Source organism: Myiozetetes cayanensis, unplaced genomic scaffold (genome assembly GCF_022539395.1).
Source record: "Myiozetetes cayanensis isolate MyiCay16 unplaced genomic scaffold, myiCay2020 scf1, whole genome shotgun sequence".
NCBI classification, from domain to species: domain Eukaryota; kingdom Metazoa; phylum Chordata; class Aves; order Passeriformes; family Tyrannidae; genus Myiozetetes; species Myiozetetes cayanensis.
The window spans coordinates 32614968-32636011 of record NW_026086604.1 but is presented as its reverse complement, the minus strand read 5'-3'; the positions used below and the strand labels follow the sequence as shown (position 1 = coordinate 32636011).

Sequence of the window (21044 nt, the reverse complement as noted above, 5' to 3'; positions counted from 1 at the left end):
GATGTCAAACCTGTACTTTCATGTTCATCCTTTGATGATTACTTCAGCTTAATGTGCTTGAAACTATGGCCTCTCTAAATTTGCTTGACATCTATCAAAAGATGTAAAAATTGGTAAGAGTTGAATGACAACAAGACAATTGCATAAGCCTTGTTTCTATAGGAAACCTGGGAAATAAAAAAACCCAAAACCCTAGACAACAGATGAAATGTTTTGGTGAGGTCATAATGCAAAATTTATTTCAGATAGGCTGTTAAGAATTATTTAATTAATGTTTTTGTTTGTTATTTTTATGACCAAGGCTTACTCACTTGCTCATATATTTTATTGTGTCTTTCGAATACACATTAAAAAAAAATCATGAATTTTACCTCATGGTATATTTCACAATAATTTCTTGAAACTATATGGAGAGGGTTTCAGAAAATGCAAATAGTTTTGAATACTGTGGCGTTCAGTAATGAAGAGATTGAGGAGACGGTCTGTTTGTTGGCAACCCTTTCAAAGTGCTATGTTGCCCTGATGATTTAGTTGCCTTTCCTGAAAGGAATACTTCCTGCAGTGATGAAATAGTGCTGGCACTTTTGATTAGGAAATTCTATGATATTCCCAGAAGTGCTGCTTTGCAGAGATACTGTGCCAACTGTTATGGTAATTTAAAGTAAGTGCAACCCCTACTAAGTAACTGGAACTGCACAGAAGGTAAATCATTGAGGAATTTGTCTTGTTCCAATGTCCGAGCATGGAGCAAGAGCTGGCGTGAAGGTGTATATCTGAGTTCCTTTAGACCTGCTGCTTTTATCTAAAGCCTACTGTTTATTTTATTTAAGGTAAGACATGATATTTTGTAGCGTTTTGCATAAAATTTTGTATTTATATTCTACATAAAAAACACCAGATTCACGGTTCTGAACGAGGACACCACTCTTTTTATTGTTTCATATATAGATGTGAAACTCGATCAAAAGTATTCCCTTTTCTTTTTATCTGTGTAAGTCTCAGGCAGTTTGGACCTTGGATGCTATGGGTGCCAGACCTGGAGGTTCCCCAAGGCAGAAACTCCTAAAGGACTCCTTAGCAGCAAAAGAACTTCAGACCATGGAAAAACACCTAGCTGGTATGTATGGTAGCAAGGGATCATAAAACACCTAACAGCACTCACCAAGCTTGCTCTGCCAAGATTTTAGATGAAGGAAAAGATTATCTATCTCACATGCTGATGAAAACAGATGTAAACTTAAACTGCCCTTTTTCTTCTCTGAATAAAACCAACAAAATTCTTGTTTTATTTGTAGATGTAATGAACTTCATTGTAATTATGGTAAGTACAGTACTTAAACAGTAATTAAATAGTGTTAAATTAAATAAATAGTTAAATACACTGTCAGACCACAGCATATTAATGCTCCTTTTTTTTCATTTTCATGTTTCACCAAGACTTTTGCTGTAAGGAGGTACCAATGCTTGATCTTCTGTTAAGCAGTTTCTAAAAACAGGCTGCTGTGGATCTTTAGCTTGAGAATAGATTGCTTTGCAGGGAAAAGTCATCTTGTTCATGAGGCTTCTGATCAAGTGAAGTCTGTTAATTTGTGTGCTGTGGAACATCTGCAGCATCTTTGAGGGGCGAACCATTTCTGAAAAGTCCAACAAAAAAGTGTGGTTTTTTTCAGTAAAAATATGTTTCAGAGCTTTATAAAGGTTAATGAGGGATATCCTAAAAGGTAGCTTGCAGTTCGTTCCTCTTTGTAATCAATATTTTCTATCTTCAGCTTTCATTATAATGTATTAAATAGACCTACAGCATGGTAGTCCTATCTTATGCATGCTATTTGTCATATGGTGAAAGCCTCAGGGCCAATTCTATGAAAAGTAATGCTGAACTAGTACATAAAGACTGCGTAGGTAAAATGAAGGCAGAAATGAAACTTATCTGATCCCTCTTTCAAGGCATGCAGAGAGTGAGGCAGAGAACTTTACACTTTCAGTGTGATTTTCTAAAAGACTTTGCATATGTATTTTGCCAAATGTATCTGTACGAAAGGCTTTAGAGCTGTATCTTCTTTTGAAAGCTCTTGTACTTCTGCCTAGGGGCTGTTACAGCTGAAGTCAAGGCAGAAGACAAAGCTATGAGCACAGTGAGGGAAACTCTTTAGAAAAAGGTTTGGCTCATAATGAGGAAAGAACTAAAAATAATGATATATAAAAATGGAGCTTTTTTAGGTGGTTTTTGTGTCTGACAACAGAGATACTGTCATTCATATTTTTTTGGGGGGGAGGTTCAAAAAACCTACAGCTATTAGAGCTGCAGCCACTGCCAAACTAGACTGAAAAATCCATGAGCCATCTCCCTAAGCTGAAACTGCTAGGAACATCTAGTGGGAACCAGGAGACCAGCAAACCAGTCTGTGTTCATCAGGTTTCTGTATCATAACAAGGACCTGAATATTCCAGGGGCCTCAGCTACTGAGATAGCACTTGTCTTTCCTTATGTTGCTGTAGTTTTCACTCAGGAAGAGTCAGGTGAAGATCTCCCTACTTCAATTTATCTCCTAACTAGTCTCACTTCCATGGTCATACAAACTGTTCTTGTATGCAGTATGCTATGAAACATGCAGTTCCTTTAGATCTCCCTTGGCAAAGCTGACAATAATTACTCCAATATTCGATAGAATACGGAATTTTAAATACTTGATTGTAAACTACCTAGCTACATTTACTAAGGCTCTGAGATTCAGTCTGCTGTTGTGTGACCTACAAGGTCTTCTCTCTCACATCAATGCTATTCCTGTTATTTGGCTTTGGGCCTGTTATTTCAGTAATGCTCTAACACGAGGATCAGTCATTCTACCATTCAGTAATTCTTGTCTGGCTGAGAACTCAGCTTGAAAACAGCCCAATTATTAGACATTGGGCTATTGTATTCCTAATAATTCATGTCTATTATAACACTAGTGCTGCTTGAGAAAATTATTCCCCTCACACACAAGCATAATGATTTCCATGAAGAATCAGTTTGGATTACCTCAGATAATAATGCTGCAGTTTTGCTTAGCCTTATTTGTCTTACAGATTCACAAAAGTTCAGGTGTCTGTGATATCAGCAAGTCTTTTTGTTTCACTTCTCTTACCAAGCGCACTGGAACCCATTAATTCTATGAAATGATTGCTTATCTAGACAGTAATTTTGGTACCTGAGTTATGACTTGGATTACCAGTGTAATGATGAAATATGGTCCCCTGTCTCAGATATACCTTCTTAAAGGGGCCTGTTTTTCCCTTATGGACTATGTACTGGATAAAACTCACTCCTAACATAAGGCACACACTTTGGTGCCTGTGCCTAAATTAGGGACTAGCACTGATTGCCAGCAACTGCCTCAGTACCTAGATATTTGAAAACAGCATTTTTACAAAATCAGATGTTGAAGCAATCAGTTTTCTTTTCCTTCTTTACATATGGCTCATTACTTTTTTGTCCAGATCCAGTCTCTTATGTTACTGTGGCTGCTTTATATCACATGCAAGTGGAGAATATTTTTTTTGGTAACTGATTCCGGTATCTTGCCAATTTGGTTTGTTACACTGATTCTGTGGTCTTTGGATACTTCTGGAATATATTTTATCACAAGAATAACTGTTAAATAATAAACAGGTTTCAAGTGCATATGAATGATATCCTTATTCTGCCGTATTTTATATGAAAACAAAATGACTTTGTGTTGCTCTGTTGCCTCTATTTTATCTTCCTTTAAATGATATTAACAAGGATTTAAAAAAATTCTAAGTCATCATTCAATTCTGTTATTTAATATGGATCTGATAATACTGTAAAGCTGGGGATGTGCCTTTTCTTTTTCTTTCTGGTTGAAAGGCTTATATTAAAGCAAAATCAGACAGAGAATGTGGAAACAAAACTGAATAATTTATGCTATAGAAACATGTTAATTATATGTAGGGAAATTATTAGAATAATTGGTTTATCTGCAGGCTTGATTGCTGCATGAAATTAAGGAAACATGAGCCAGAATATAATGTTTATTTAACTCTTATTAGATCATTCACTATTCAGGTAATCTCTTCCCTGAACTACTACAGGGAAGTTAGAGGTCTGAAATTTCACAAAGAAATAAGCTAAGCTGAACCTTTAAAAGAACATATTCTTCATTTGATTTAAATCAAGTAGTCTACAATGTCATTTATTTGCCCTTGAATTTTTGACAGGAATCTTACAAGTTCTGCACCAAAATAGGAGTGGCCAGCAGGTCAAGGGAGATGATTCTCCCTCCTACTCCGCCTTCGTGAGACCCCACCTGGAGTGTTGCATTCGGCTCGGGGGACCCCAACATAAGGGTGGGAACCTGTTTGTGTGGGTCCAGAGAAGGGATAAAGTGATAAACTTTGTAAAGTTGTGACAAAGATGATCAGGAGGTTGGAGCCACAGATGAAACTTTGATGAAACTTTGATGAAACAAGAGGGGGTTTTATAGGTTGTGTTGACATTCAATGAAGTGGTAATGTTCATTTCTGCAGGATAGCTATGTCTCCAGTAAATAACCTTTAGTGAAATGGTTGCCAAAAGCATTTGAACTGTTAATTCTGATGCCTTTTATTTTAAACATGAATAGATTTTCTCCTCACAGCTTCAGATTGTCACTTACTTTGGAGAAGATAATTAAGAGTTTTAAACTAGAGAGGAATAGACAGTGAGTTTCTTTTCTTTCTGTTTTGTTCGTGTGTGTGTGCACAGACATTGAGAAGGACTTAGCATTATGGGAAGAAGCAAGGCTCTCAAGAGGCTCTGGTGTCCAGCATCAAAGTGTAGTTCCATCTGACAATCAAGGCAATCTTCAAGCTTCACAGGGCCAAACCCCAAGGCCTCAGGTGCCAACTCCCACGGGGAAGAACATTCAGCTCCAAGGAAACAAATCACCACCGCTGCCCGCCAACAGCAGAACACAGGTCTCCAGTGTTCCAAACAGTAGACCTTCCACGCCTGGTGCTAAAACCAACAGGTCATCAACTCCGGGGAGCAGAGCTGTGACTCCAAATAGCTTGCTGTCACGGCCTCTTACCCCTAGCAACCAAGGAAATAGGGAAAGCATTATTAGTATACAAAGAAGCAGATCTTTGACATCTAAGAGCCAAATGGGGAGGACCCTCAGTGCTGCTTCAGGGCTCTCTGTGCAAGTGAGTGGAGACGTTGTTGGAACTGTCACTACTCAGAGAAACAGTTTATCAGAAGTAAGATTTTCAATTTAATGTCTTGGCTGTGTTTAATAGTGTGAATATGAGACTGCATTTTATGTTCAAATAACATCAGTATACCTAATGTAATGTACTGTGCTGAAAAGAACTTGAAATATAATGATGAGAAAATTAGCAAGGAAATACTGCTCAGCTTTGAGAGGTACTGACTAGAGAATGTCAGTGTTATTAGAGTAATCATACTGAAACACTCATGCTCCCCAAATTTACCATGAACTCTTTAGGGTTTTGCCTGTATGACACATACCAGTTTTGTTAGCCTTACAGTTTCTATGAGATGTGTACCTCTGGAATATCAAACACAACTTTATCTGCATACCTCTGGAATATTAAACACAACTATATCTTCTCTTTATGTTCCAGGGTATTTTTTTCCTGCCACACTGGCAATGCATGATATTTCCTTGGTCTAATTTTTAAATCATTTTTTGGGCACATTGGAATGATTAGTTAGGCATTGCTCAACTGACAGATTTTTCCAAAGCACCAAACTGAATTGTAAAAGAAAATGTCCAACATTCTTGAAACACTGTCTAGTACTATGTGCATTAACTGCTGATTTACAGCATAAAAACTTCCATTCCATATTATTGGCTTTTACAGGATTAATCTTTGTTTAAAACAGAACAGAACAAAAAATTAAAGTACCTTGTAAATTCTGAGTAGGATTCTCCTCTGCTAACCTTAGCTGCCTTAAAGATAACTTCAGTGTGTAGGCAGTGGAAATAAAAGCACCTGTGAAAGAATAGCCCTGCTGTCTATCTCAGATACATGCCTTACAAAGGTGAGTCTTCTCAGGATATGCTGGTCCTTCTATGCTGTATTGAGAAGGAACTATATGTCTAGATTGCTAATTTTTAAATGGTGGGATATGTTGGTTCCCACCATTATTATCAATCTCTTTGTAACCCATTTGTCAAAACCTGGAGACCTTTTTTCAAAGGCTGAAAATAGTATCATTCCTTTAGATAATTGTTTCTGTGAAGTATCATCTGTTTTAATAATCTGTGGGGTATGACATTTGACACAATGTACTATTAGTCTAATGGCTTCTAAGGAAAATTTAAAATGTTGTTTATAATAATGTTGCTTAGAGATGCTTGTAGGAAAGTTAGGGGTTTGATACTTAGTGTGATCCTGCAGTTAATTATATGGCCTTCATTATTTGTTGTGAGAGAAAGGAAATGAGGCACAGATTACTCCAAAACTAAAGAATTTGGGAAGGGAATTTTACTTACATTTGGTGGTGAAAAAAATCCTCATTATTTTGGTGTTTGAATGGCAGCGCACTAATCCCATCTCTCGAGCTACTTCTTCACTTAAAATTGAATATCCAGCTTAAAGAAATGAAGACATGATGACTGAAGGTGACTACAGTTCTTTTGAAAGTGTCTTCATTGCCAGTTGATATATTTTTCAAACCATAAGTTTTCTATGGAAAAAATATAAGTAATTGTAACACATATTTGACAGAAAAAAAATCCCCCTGTCTTCTGTTTTGAGGTATGTGATGTGTTTCTGTGTTAGAATTGTCTCACATATGAGAAAATGAGAATTAAAAATTATTTTTAACTAAAAATATTCAGAAGAAATGACGGGTTTAATTATCTCCCACTAAATTCTTCACTCCTCTTTTTCTTTCTTTTTAAACATAGTTTTCTTTCTTTAGTGATACATAGTCGTGTGATACCAAGTAGAATTCTTGTATATACTTCTGAAAATATATGTATGTAATGAGCACTGCATCTCTGCTGAGGAACATTCAGTCTGTCCATTACTTCTCATCTTTCCTGTAACAAGGCAGGCAATTAAAAATGCTTTCTTCCGCAGCCTTTTTGTAGTTATACTAAAAAGAACAAGGGATCACATTTCATTTGTTGTGTCTTATTACTTCTGTTTGCTGATAGCTTTTATAACAAGTGTCCTGTTATACTTTTAATATATGTATATATGTGTCTCAAGAACTTCAGGAAGTGAGCAATATTATTACCCTGTTTTCCAGTTAGAATAGCATGTCCAGCTTCAGCCAGCAATCCCACTTTAAAGTTGATGTTAAATCTCGTAATTTCTATGTCAGTTTTTATCCTCTGTTATAATCCCTTCTAGAAGTGACAAATTCTGTTCTTTCTCTTTGCTCCCTGAGTACAATAGTACCTTGGCTGCTGATGCACCAGCTCAAACCCTATTTATCCTTTCCTGACATGCACAAGTGACCTTTGGCATAATGGAAACTCAACTTTGGACTAGCTCTGCTTCCAAAGGGAAAACTGCTAATATGACAAATTCATACTGAAGACCTGCCCCTGCCAAGTTGTAAAGGACTTCAGATATCAGAAAGTAGCTGATGGAGGTCTGGCCAATCTGACAATCCTAGTCTCATCTTTGGAGTGTTATACTAGAAGCTTTGGGAGCTTTAAGCTCTCTTTGCCCACTGAAGCTCCTGGTCACTTAGAGAAGTAGATTTAGGCAGAACATACCCAGGAAGTATCCCTGTCTGGTGACACTTTTTGCCATGTTAGAGGTTTCCTCCTATTTTTGGCCATGTGATTTCATTTTCTTGTGTCACAGCTTCTCTCTGACCATGCACATATATTTTAAAAAGGCAGTGGTGGCCTGGGGTAGGAGAACAAGAAGAGTTCTGTCTTTGTACTTTTACAGATCACAAACATATAAAACTCAAGGCTGATGCTGTAATTTATTTTGCGACTTTCATTGTAGGTTTTGTATTCTCTACCTGTATAAAACCAGTAAAATAAAAGAAGGGAAATTGCTTTTATTCTTCTTAGCTTTATGATGTCAGCTGGGTATTTCTACTAGATGTAGAAATACACTTTGGTTATACTGTCAATCCTACAGAAGAAGCTATGATAAGATTTTGCAAATAATTATACTTCCTTACTCTTAGGTGATGTTAATGGAATTGACCAGTACAAAAATGATACATATTTGACAAGAATAAGTCAGTTGAAAGGAAGTGATTATTGGACACCTGGAGCATGTTTTATCATAAGGAGCTTGAATTATTTATTTATTTACTTGTTTATTTGTCAGGAATTTTAACATATCTCTCAATGCCTTATGTATTGTAGATTGTAATGTGTTTCAGAGTAATATAACAAGTCTAAAATAGAAAAATATTACTAATACAATTCAAAGTTCTTACATTTTAGTAAAGTTCATGCTGCAGCGTGGGTGGTTTAATCTTGTTATAGCACAAATCTTAAATAATTTGGCAAGTACTTAACATATCAGCTGTGAAGAAAGTTTTGGGGTTTTTTAGTGCTTAAAGGCTTATAATGATCTGAGATTTTGTGGACAACTTTCTGCCTCCTTGCACACATGATATTACTAACTTCAAACAGGTGTGTTTTATTATCAGCTCTGTTCAAGGCTGAATTGAATTATAGCAAAGAAATGCTACCTAGAGAAATAGTTTTATTATCTCTATAAAGCTAATAAATCAGGGTTCCAAATCCTTTAGCAGAGATAGTATTATGCATGTACTTAATCCTTTGGTGTTTTGTATAAATTGGCAAAGGATGTTGAATCCTGCTTATCTCTTTAGGATGGGTTCCATTAAAATGATACAATTATGTGATATTTTTCAATAGCTGTTGAGATAAAAATACTATTGACTCCCTCGTTTGCTATTTCATTTGCTGAACACTTGGAATTTTACAATAATTTAATTTCTTCAGATAATTCAAAATGGTATTCAGCAATCTTTATTGGTCTGTCATTGTTAAGAGCAGGATATTTCGCTTTATTTGAACAAAGTATTGATTCACAAAGTTTTTACTCCTGCTTAGTGGAATATAGATCATACCTGGTGATGAGGACTCTCTTTTTGGTCAGACACTTTCATTCTGTTCTGCTGCCTGGGTCAGGTTGCTGCTCTGTGTTGTTGGAAGACGAAAAACTATGCAGATGAGTGTGAGCTCCACTTCCTGTCTGAGCTTACTGTTGGGCCATGGCAGCAGTCTTTGTGGAATTTTTTTACAGATTGCTAACAGAATTAATAATTTACTCCCAGTGAATCAGATAGCCTAAGAATAAAATTTGTGCTGTAGTACTATTTAACTGTAAAAATGTAGATTCTGTTTCTCAGCTGATGTAAGAGAAAACAGGGCTATGACCACCCATTTTTTTTCAAGAACTTATAAAAAATCTGGCCAGTAATTTTATGATATCTGGCCAATGTTTAAGTTTTCTTTTAGAGACTAGACTTGCATGTTTGAACTGCTTTTTCAAATGAAAATGTGCATTCCAGTCTCATCTCTCCCCTTGAATATTGCAAGGGAACGTGTCAAAGTGTTTTATATGCCTGTATGTGCACATGGCAAGTGCACATACATATGTGTGTGTGTGGTGCATGGAAAAATATTTTTTTATACATATATATATACATTATATTAAAAAGGAGGCAATTTTAAAACATTTTAAAAAGCATATACTCCGCTGGATTTTTAACTATGTAAAACATTTATATTTTGATGTTTTATGGTATCTTGGAGACAAGAGTTTCCATAGTATTTTTCATTCCTAAGCTTACTTGTTCTCCAATAAAACCACAGGTTCTAAATCAAGTTTCAGGTTCTTGTTCTTATTAGATTAGAACCAGTGAAAGTCTTGACAAATCAAAATCTCACTTAAGCAAATCATGTTTGGCGAGTCTATGCAGTCCAAAGACTGCAGGGACAGATGGAATATCTCCAATTTTTTTCTGTGTCACTGCATTTCCAAGAAGAGTGTGTATATATCTGTCATATCGGAGTCTATAGCAGATAGATAGCTCATGAAACCCCTTCTTCACCTCCTCAAATAGATAAATAATTAAATACTTTAATTGCTAAGGAGCCTGCATATCCGCTACATTTTGGTTTTATTTCATAGCAAGGGTTTTTTTAATAAAAGGCCTTCTCCTCTCTAGTTAATTGAGACTAGAGTATTTGCTACAGTCTGCATTTATATAGAATAATTGTCATTTTATCTAAAATAGATCTGTTTGTGGCAGGATGAATTCTTACAACAGCTTCAACTTGCTCATCAACCTTGGATATTGCCGAGTGACACAGAAAGTGAAGGAGTGGAAGCTGACCAAGACAAATGTAAGTATATTTGTTAGGACCCAATAACAGGTCAAAACCCTCAAACTTAACTTCTCTGTTCTATATCTGCGAATGCTGTGGAGGTGTCATGCTGCTCAGAGGAATTTTTTTCAAAAGTACCAACTACTCATTTTTCTTAGGGCTGAACTTTATAGGATTGATTTACAAAACCTGTCCTATATGACAAAATGATCATAGACCACAGTTTACTTAAACTAAGTGAAACAATTTCTCCTGATGTGTTAAAGTACCTGTTCCAGAGAAGTAACATGAAGTTGAAATAGATACTCTGTTTAATAAATACATATTCACTGGATTAAAAAAACAACCTAAAAACCCCCTGCTCTGAAAAGTAGAGCCTCCCTCCTTAGGCCTGTAACTCCAGTACCTCTGTTTTACCTGCATTCTTATTAATTCATCTATGTAGAAAAAAAAATGTTCTTAATCCTACCAATAATCCTTAGTATTTTACACTCTTTGAAACATTTGCCTGATCGTGAAAGCAAAGGTCATCAGGATCACAGCCTAAATGACAGAACAAGTAACAGCAAGTAACAGGCTATAAAGTGCAATATGTTCAAATTGTGGCACGTTCTCTCTGCCTACAAGGTACCTGTAAATAATCTTACTGAAAACATTAACTGTTTCACACATTGTTTTTTAGTTCACAGTAGTTTTGTGATCTGCAAGGGTGAATGTGCAAACTATTTCCTGACATATTTTAGGTCATATATTTGAAAAGAACATATGATTTAATCAGCATGTTTAGAAAACTCAGTACATTCAACTAAAACTAGTTTAAACATGATAGTTAACATATGAAAAAGGCAAATTCTTCACAGAGTGGAATAGTTCTGTAAGGGATTAATGATTAATAGTAATCATGCCAGAATGTATTTTTAAATTATACCACTTAAAAAATTGTTTTCTATTCATACATCAGTTTCACAAATTCATACATAGCTCAGAGTTTGACTGGAAAATTTAGGTTTACATAATGGGGTACTGAAGAGCATGTCCCAGATTTTCTAAACACACAGTGTTAAAATGAGATTCTGTGTGTCCAGCTGATTTTAGTCCCAAGCCAATAAGTCCAGTTTGACTTGCAACTGAGCATTTCAGTTATCTTTGGGCTGAGGCTCACCTTAGGTGGCCCAAGGAAGACCCTGGTACCTGCCTTTTCTGTTCATGTGATTTTTCCTTGGTATTTTCTGTAGTGGGTTTACAATCCCATGAACATTGGTAGGACTGGCTGTGCACACACAGACTGGTGCCAATTATGTGACCAGGGAAACTGATGCTTCAGGACATACCAGATACACAACATGGTTCTTTTATAGCTCCTGTACTTGAATTGCATGGATGTGAGGACTTCTGAGCACCCAAAATCCTGTGCTATCATATTCCAAGAATCCTGGTAGGTTACTGTCACTGCCCAGTGTAACAAAGTGGTAAATCGTAGATAAAAGTTTCAGTCCCAGAACCAAATCATTAGAGATGATAGTTGCCTAACTAATAAGAATTGTTTTTGCTGGATCTGATGATACTGAGAAGAGAGAAGGGAAAGAAGGTAAGCTATAGTTTCTAACCAAAAGTTAAAGCATGCAGTTAAGGACATTGTCCAAATGCCTCTTGAATGAACAGTGATGGTCTTGGCATATTGACCACCTCCCTAGGAAGTCTGTTCTAGTGTTTCACCACCCCCCAGTAAAGAAATGCTTCCTAATGCTCAGTCTGAACCTCCCTAGCAGAAATTTGAGTCATTGCCATATGTTCTGTTACTGGATAGCAGGGAGAGATTAGCACCTCCCTCTCCACTTCCCCTCCTCAGGAAGTTGCAGAGAGCAATGAGGTCATCCCTGGGCCTTCTTTTCTCCACACTAGACAAGCCCAAAGTCCTTAGCCACACCTCATAGGTCATTCCTTCCAGCCCTTTCACCAGCTTTGTTGCCCCCCTCTGGAAACATTCAAAGACCTTCACATCCTTCCTAAATTGTGGGGCCCAGAACTGCACACAGTGTTTCAGGTGAGGCTGCACCAATGCTGAACACAGCAGGATAATCACCTCTTTTGAGCAGCTGCTGACGCTGTGTTTGATGGACTCCAGGATGGGGTTTGGCCTCTTGGCTTCAGGACACACTGCCAGCTCCTACCGAGCCTGCTGCCAACCAGCACCCCCAGATCCCTTTCTGCAGGGATACTCTCCAGCCACTCATCTCCCAGTTTTTACTTGTGTCTGGCATCAATCTGTCCCAGGTGCAGAATCTGGTGTTTCAGCTTGTTAAACTTCATGCCATTAATCACTGCCCAATGCTCCAATCTATTTATAACCCTCTGCAAGACTTCTTGTCTCTCAAGAGAGTCAGCAGCACCTCCCAGTGTGGTATCATCAGGAAACTTAGTAATGGTGCATTCAAGGTTGTAGATAATGGTGCCTGCAGGTTGTAGATAAATGTATTGAGCAGAACTGGCCCTAAACTTGAGCCCTGAGGAACAGCAGGTGACCAGTCCTCTGCCAGATGTAGCCCCATTCACTACAACCCTTTGAGCTCTGCCCTTCAGCCAGTTCTTCACCCAGCACACCGTGAACCCCCTCATCCCACATCTGGCCAAGTTGTCCTGAAGGATGCTGTGAGGGACAGTATCAAAAGCCTTACTAAAATCCAGAAAAACTGCATCCACCAACTGGGTGGGTGGGTGACCTTTTAATAGAAGGATATCAAATTAGTTGAACAGGACTTTCCCTTTGTGAACCTGTGTTGACTGCAGTTAACTGCAGTGTAGTAAACTGGTGCACCCTCTATAGGAGGTCGCTGTTCCTACTAACTAAAGGAATAGAACAAAGATCCTTTATCAAAGTAATACTTTCTGTATCTGAAATGTAATAATGGTAACTGTTATTAAAAATAACTAATTGTGTTATCATCCCCATTTGAGATTGGATGCTAGTGTCATGGGCAGGAAAGTGCAGAACTGCCACCACTGACAAAGAAGAGAAGCTGCAAATTCCTGGTTGTAAAGTGGAGTCAGTAAGGAGCTTGGCATACTTGCTGATGCCAGTGCAAGATTACACATAATTTTTCATCCTAAAGTAATAAATCTGTGTGGATGTTGTGTGTGTGATTTAGTGTTGAAAGGACCCAGGAGTTCATAATTTGTGAGTCTGAGCAGAAGAGCTGCAAAATTAATCTTTACAATAGCAACACCTGTTCTTTGATTCAGCTTTTAATAGATGACATGCAGATAATATTTATCACATTATTTGATTACTTTGAGATAATAGCAGCCAGGTGTAAAACTAGTTTTTGGTAGTGGGAAAACAAACAATTCCAAAAGAAAAGCTATTTGAGTCACCTTGAGTTCTTATAAATTAATACCTTCTGGTTAGTGTTCTACAAGAAAAAGAATGAAAAGTGAGGGGGGAACAGTTTCAAGTGTATTCAGATGTGTTTAGAGAGGCTATTTTCAAAGCAAGTGATAACCAAGCAGAACTGGGTCGCTTTGGCATCTCAGCATCTCCCGACAAACATCATTTGCAAAACAGATACAACAGTGCATATCTTGTCTTATGGAAATGAGATCTAGGTTCTCAGTTCTTGTAAATCAGACTTTACATTTTAAATCCTCCAGGCTCTTTGACAGCATTTTAAATATTTATCCTTATCAGCAAGATCCAGTGATAACTAGAAGTCAATAATTTTTAAAACTTCATACCAGTAATAACAAAATTTGAAATCAAATTTGTACACATATAAAAGAGAATAAATTATTCCATCTTAAAAGATTTTTGATGCTAAAGAAGGAAAACATCTTCAAGAAGCATTATTGATTTTTTTAGCATACTCTCCCCTTTTCCTCTTTATGCGCCTAATTAAGTTTGTGGACATAGGTCAGAGAAAGAGATAAATGTATAATTATTTTCTCAATGTATATTTTTATTAAAAAATAGAAACTAACATAAGCTTTTTAAGAACTGTTATAATTTAGTGACTAAATTTCTTCTGCCTGATAGATGGGTTCTCCTTTGAAACTCTTTACACACTGAGCAAAGAGAGGTAAAAATCACCAAGACAATATCATCTAAAATCAATTGTTTGTTAGAGTCACTAAAAATTTCTGTAGACAGAGCCTCATGTGTGTTCTTCTTCAGTTGTCATTCTGACAACAGTTCCCCATTATTATCTGCAGTAGTTTGCTTGTGTGCTGATTCTTTGCAGAGGTTTCAGAGAATGCATACAGATCTTTCTTGGAAAAGGAGGGATCAGGAGAAAATATTTACCACTTGCACAATCCTTCAGTTAGATGAAAGTTCTTTGAGCTGGCAAAAATAATTTTCTTCTTCGTGGGATACTGATGCACAGAAACAGAAAAGCTGCATCTACAACCACCAGAGCATTTCTTAGCCAACTTTTGTGAGAAGAAATTCAGCCTTTCTGGGGACTGTCAAGAGTCAACTTGAATTTTCCCTTTAGCAGAAGTCCTACAAAGATTGCTGGTTGGAAATTTTTAAAGCATCCCTACCTTCCAAGAACCTTGCAAAGACAAAGACAGTCTTTTGGTGTAATTTGACCTACTGTCTGTAGTCTTGGCAAAGGTTTGCTGCCCAAAAGCATAAGTCTGCTTTCTTGGGTGCCTAACTCAGGAAGTAACCAACACAGCAGATTTCCCCAGGTCACACAGCCTTGGATGTAAAGGATCCCTCCCTCCAGTCAGTCCATCAAGCAGAGGTACATGATAAGTGAATAACTCGGATTCTTGAAAAACTTGCTACTCGGTTAATCCATAATATATATATAATCACAGAATATTAAGGGTTGGAAAGGACCTTAAAGATCACATGTATATATACATTCCTTTGCGCTAATCCACTTAAGGCATGACGTTTTCTGTGGTCAGTGGCACACAAAGTTGTGTGGCTACTGCCACTTCACTCCAACTTCAACTTGCCAACAGGAGCACTAGATGTTCGCTTCCCGTTCAGCTGATCTGGGACAAGGCTTGAACCCTCGCCTGTATAAATTTAAATGTTTTGTGGCTGAACATCTGCAAACTCTTTTCTAAGGTTCACAGTGAAAAGTCTACTGCTGATAAATCAAAGGATTGTTGGGGAAAAGTGGGATTTCCACTTCATTCATTCTTCGCTGGTCTTGAAACTCTGCAGTCAAAGACACTCTGATAATGACTTCAACAGGTATTGAATAAAACATCCGCTTTCCCATTCTGCACAAATGTCCACCTAGTAGAAGGACCCAAAGAAGGAAAGACAGGGTTTTTTTGTTGAATGAAGAAGTTCAGACTGTATTCCAGTAAATTTCCAAACCATGCAGTATTTGTACATGGGTAAATTCCTTGCACTGAGCAAATTCACATGCCTAAACAGTCAGTTTTTCTTAATTATGAAAGTAAGTGTTCCTACGATTTGGAAAATTAGTTGATCAGAGATAATAATAACAAGGAGTTTACTACTGTAGTATGTTTTTGCTGTGAAAGTTTGCTTTGCTAGTCAGGTGATATGGAGTATGAATAACAATGACAGAATCAGACAGAGTAGCAACTTGATTGCCAAATTTATGACATTCCATTCCATTTCTGTTGGTCAAATTCAGTTATTTTTATTTATGTTCTGCTCTGATGGAGTATAGCTGTACTAGAAAAATCTCTTGCAGTGGGTTTGAGTTTAGGACAATGCTAAATGTAGCTTCTCTAGGGAGTAAGGTAGTTATGAGGCATTGCTAAAACATACGAGACAATTATGTGTCTGGTTAGTAAGAACATAATTGTTGTGTTTGGAACTTTTTCTCAGTGAATAGTAAATTCACTTTTTTTGTCCAGAAGGGAGTCTGACCCAAAAGTGAACTTCTGGGAGACTTTGATTTCACATTCAAGAGTCTTGTGAAGAAACATATTGGTATCTTTCTTTCACTTAATATTTCAAGAGTGGTAATACAAACTAGAGTAAAAAAGTCACATCTTGCCATTCCACTTACGCCTTTCCAAGGGTGTCATAAAGATTTTTTTCTGCTTGGAGTATGAGTTATTTTGCAAATTTATTCAGCATGCACTTATGTATGTTAAAGAAGATACGTTGCCTCTCATTCTGCCTGCCAGTGGCTTGGCTAGGTATTGAGCTTGAGACAGTGCTATGTGTACTTCAGAAATGGGATTCCAGAAAGGATTGTGCTCCTGTAAACAGAATTTATCCTATTGGATGGTCTTGGCTGGATGTCTTGTTACATCCGTAGCTGAAGCTGCACCATTTCATATAACTGCTTTTTGAATCTGAAAATAAAACCAATCTTCTAGCATGGACACCTGCCCACTTGGATTTAATTATTTGTAGATAGCAAAATAAGAGTAGAGATTGACATTATTTCTACCAGAAGTCAAATGGCTGTTGGAAAGGCTAGGGAAAGTTGGAATCAGACTCAAGTTTCGTATTGTTGGAATGGATGTGCTTAAATCCAAAGCTGCCATTATCTTCTTATACTATTAAGGCTTTAGCACATGTCACTTTATTTATATTAAGTAAGTTTTGGTTTTATTTTGGAAAAGTTCACATTGGACTACAGATTTGGGAGGAGGGAATTTTCCAATGGAGTGAGGAAAAAATAATTCTCAAAATCTGTTTCAGTGCAGAAAGCTTTTTCAGTACAACTTCCAAACTTAGAGATATCTTTTTCTACAACTCGCATTATTATGCTAAACTTGGACTCCCAAAGACATTTAATGTAATAAAAAATGACACTGTAATTTAAAAAGTGGCATAGAGAATTATCAGGGCACACATTAGGTAAATTAAAAGCTGGCTCAATGAGGAATCAAAAACTAGAGTTTCTAATGGGAAGATGTAGATGAATGGGGCTCATTAGGGTCTGATAGGTCTGGATAATTGTTGGGAAGGACAAGTTGAAGTTATTAAATGATATTAATCCCCTGGTATAATGGCCAAATTCCAGTAAAATGCACGTTATTATAACCAGATGAAGTATATTTGAAGGAAATGAAATATATCTGGCACCAGAGAAATATATCTGTCTCTGCTGCAGAATAATGGGGCTTTGTCCTGGAAAGCAGTGACCTAAAAGATTTAGGATGATCATAGAAGATCATCTCAGTGTGAGCTCTCAGCATAATGCTGTCACAAAGGAGGGTATTCCATTTCTTGAACACTTAAAAAGTTAAGGAGTGAAGTAATTATTCCGCATCATATCAGTAAAAAACTGTGGGATTGGTGTCTTGCCATTAAGACAGATTTGAATTACTTGAGGGATTTCAGAGGATGATTAAAAACGACCCAGGCTTTGGGAAACCTTGTGAGGAGTTTGCCTCACATCAAGGCATTCAGCCAGGAACCTCAGAGATGACTTGGTATCTGTAGGTAGACATTTAAATAAAAAAAGATTCAACTCATCAAACTGTGACAAAGGAAATTAAATCTTCTGTCCTAGCAACCAGGAGCCTCAAGCATTGTAAGCAAAAGTTAAGGGAGGCAATGAACATGAAGCCATTAAAACGAGGTGACTGAGCTTTCTAAATGACAAATTATAGATAATCCAGGGGAAGATTCTGTGGGCTCTGTACAGGTGTATGGGAGGTCAAGCTAGATGGTCACATTTCTGTGATTTTTATTCTAAGATTTATTTTAGTGATTTTAAACAGCAAAACTCCCCCTACCTGGTTGTTTTTATTATCATAACTTAGTCCCTGGGACATAAAAATCAATTATTTGAGAAGACAGGGTGCCTCTGGGTAAAGTAATGTCAGTCCTTAGTGATCCAAAATTATGCACCTGGGAAATATGAGGTATGAAAACTTGGATTAATATTGACCATAACAAAGATACTGGTGAATATAGTTAAACTTTACTGTGCCCTAGACAGTTATAGAAGTCAGTAGATTTCAGAGCACAAATATGTTTGTGATAATTTTATCTGTGTGAATGTCTGCTATTAAAAGTCAATATATATAACAGCAATGATAAATATTTTACTTTGGAAAGATTCTATTTTTTAGTAAAAAAAAAAAAAATTGCAACTGGAGTTCTAAGCTTTTTTGAACTTCCACAGAGTTCTATGTCTTCTATAAACCACTTTGGATAGACATACGTAGAAGTTCAATGGACAATCATCCTTGCTCATCACTAAAAAAACTGTACTAAGTTTTATTAGAATTTTTTTCAAAAATAAGTATATAAATTTATATTTACATATGTCACAACAAAAATACTCCACTGGCAGTATAGTGAAACAACAGGCTCTAAATATTGATACAAGAACTTTTATTTGAAGCACAAATTACAGTGTATGTGTTGAAAGACAGGTTGTTTAATATTGTGCTGTTAAAAGATCAGTCTTAAGGACATAATAAAAATAATAAACTGCTAGGAAAGTAAGCTCTTCTCTAACATTAAAGAATTTCGTGGAATAAACAAACTAAAGCTTTTACTGACTAATCACTGACAATCGGTTAACCAGCTCACCATTGTAGCAAATAAATTTCTTGCCATTATGGCAAAAAATGTAACATTTTATTGAGAATGCAGCCTAATTTGTTGTATGTTGTGGAAGGAACTTTATTTAAACACTTGATTTGGTTTTGATACTTTTCACTCAATTTGTTTGAATGCAAATAACTCCATGAAGTGCAAGACCCAGTGTACAGCAAGCAGGGAGTACAATCCTTTTGCATCAAATAAGGCCTTGAGAGGCTTTTGGCTCCATAACTGACTGATGCAGCAGAAGGGCCAGATTGTGGCAGAAACTAGAAAAAAATATGGAATGCTTGACTATAATTCTAGGTTGTAAAAAGCACCAAGAAGTGAAGCAACTATGAAAGAAATCTGCTTTCTCTATTTTGCCCAGTATTCTCCAAGCTCCTTATCATCCTATTGACGTAAATGTGTTTTACAAGGCAAAGATTTATTTTACGTCAAAACTGTAGAAACTCCTCTTTATCATGAGAGGAAGGATTTCAAATTCAAGTAAGAAAAGCTCTGTAATGGAAAAAGTTAAGATTTTGAGACTGTTCCTGACCCTGTCAGAGGGAAAAATCCATGAACTTGGAAACTGGAGGAGAGGGAGAAGAGAGAAGGGTTGATTCTTCATATGTGACTTCTGTTCATTTTATTTAAATCTTCTTTGGCAAGGCATAGTGCCAGTGTGAGTGTTACAGCAAGATCTGGGCAAAGCTTATTTTCTCTGTATCTTATTTCCCTGATTTCTGAAGTGGAATGATAAAACAAGATAACTGACAGGAGAGCTATGAAAAATCACCAGTTAATGTTCCTAAATGTGTCATGAGTCTGTCTATATTTCTTTCTGTTATGATTTCACTAGATTTAAAATGGTTGTAGTTTTTCAGTTGTCTTCCCCAAGTCAGTCAGTGGTGGCTTCCAGCTTTTATTAACTACTTTTAGAACCACTGTCATTTCCTTTTACACTGGAGAAATCAGCATGTCAGGGTATGACTCACCTCACCTACCTTCAGGTGTATAACACTGAGAGAATCTAGCCCAAGCTGTTCTCTAAAGTAAAGAGATAAAAAAGTCACCTCAGAGGACAACTAGAGATCTGTCTTACTGGGGGACTGGGATGGGTGCACTTAATCCCATCACCTCTTCAGGCTGCCCTTCAACTCCTGCATCTCCCCTTTGGTGTTCTTCTATCTTATGACAGCTGAAAGTTGATTTGATCTTGGTAATACATTTTTTCATCAGTCAAGAATTCCATCATGGATATGGGGTAGCATGCAGTATATTTTCTGGCTGGCATTTTCTTCTACAGTTAGGAAGGCCAGTCCTTGGATTTTCTATGGGTAACAGTCACAAGAAGAATCTGCAAATGAAACAGGCTTACATATATTTACTCTTCTTTACCCCACCATAAGACAAGTTTGTTTTTTAAAGATCAAACTGTGACAAGCTTGAATATCTGCTAAATAAACACCTTCAAGGAAAACAGTTGTTAAACACTAGGTATAAATGACCCCCCAAAAAATCATATCAAGTTCATAAAGGATAAGAACTGTTGCTAAGATTTCCTGGGCTTTATTTCTTGTTGGTTTTGGTTTTGTCACTGTTGTTGCAGAGATTTTCATGCTTTGTTGAATATGAGTACGGTATCACATATAAAGTCCAGGCTTATCACCTGACAAAGGGAAATTTATTCCAATTCTATTTAGTTAATTAGCTGGAGATAATGGGAATAGGTTGTTCCTGCCAAGTTTTCTTTAATCTCCTGAAGAGGGCTTGCATATTTATATGTTCAAAAGGAGTGAATAAATGTGAAGCTGCTGTGCCTGATTTCCTTCAGTGTTAAGAAATGGCAAGGTGAAGGCTTCTGAGGTAGCATACAAACCTTTATGCATTCAGCTGTGTAGTTAAATGTGGTTGTGGGGTTTATTTCCAGTTTATAACCCTGATTCTGTTACTGGATTTATATAATAGGTCCAGTTACAGCATTACATCTTTTACAAACACAGGAAGGGGCAGGTTGTGTTACAGTCAGCAACATTTGCAAAACAATCCATTTCAATATGCATATATAAATATTTGTAAAAGCTAAATTTCCATTTTGCTTCAGGCAAGTTTTTCAACCTGAACATAACCAGAAATTAAAACATTGCTATCTCAGCTGATCTGATTCATCACAGTTGCATATTATGTTCAATGCT

At 36.8% G+C, this 21044-nt stretch overlaps 1 protein-coding gene across 4 annotated transcripts in view; it reads left to right on the top strand.

Annotated features, from left to right (window-relative positions):
- The window catches only part of CUNH8orf34 (chromosome unknown C8orf34 homolog), a 165217-nt gene that overhangs the window by 132878 nt on the left and 11295 nt on the right, over positions 1-21044 (top strand). For all 4 annotated transcript variants that reach the window (XM_050318965.1, XM_050318975.1, XM_050318947.1 and 1 more), the window contains 3 exons: positions 997-1117; positions 4748-5241; positions 10280-10373. In XM_050318965.1, the coding sequence (XP_050174922.1) occupies positions 997-1117; positions 4748-5241; positions 10280-10373 (709 nt within the window). The remainder of the gene's footprint in view (positions 1-996; positions 1118-4747; positions 5242-10279; positions 10374-21044) is intronic.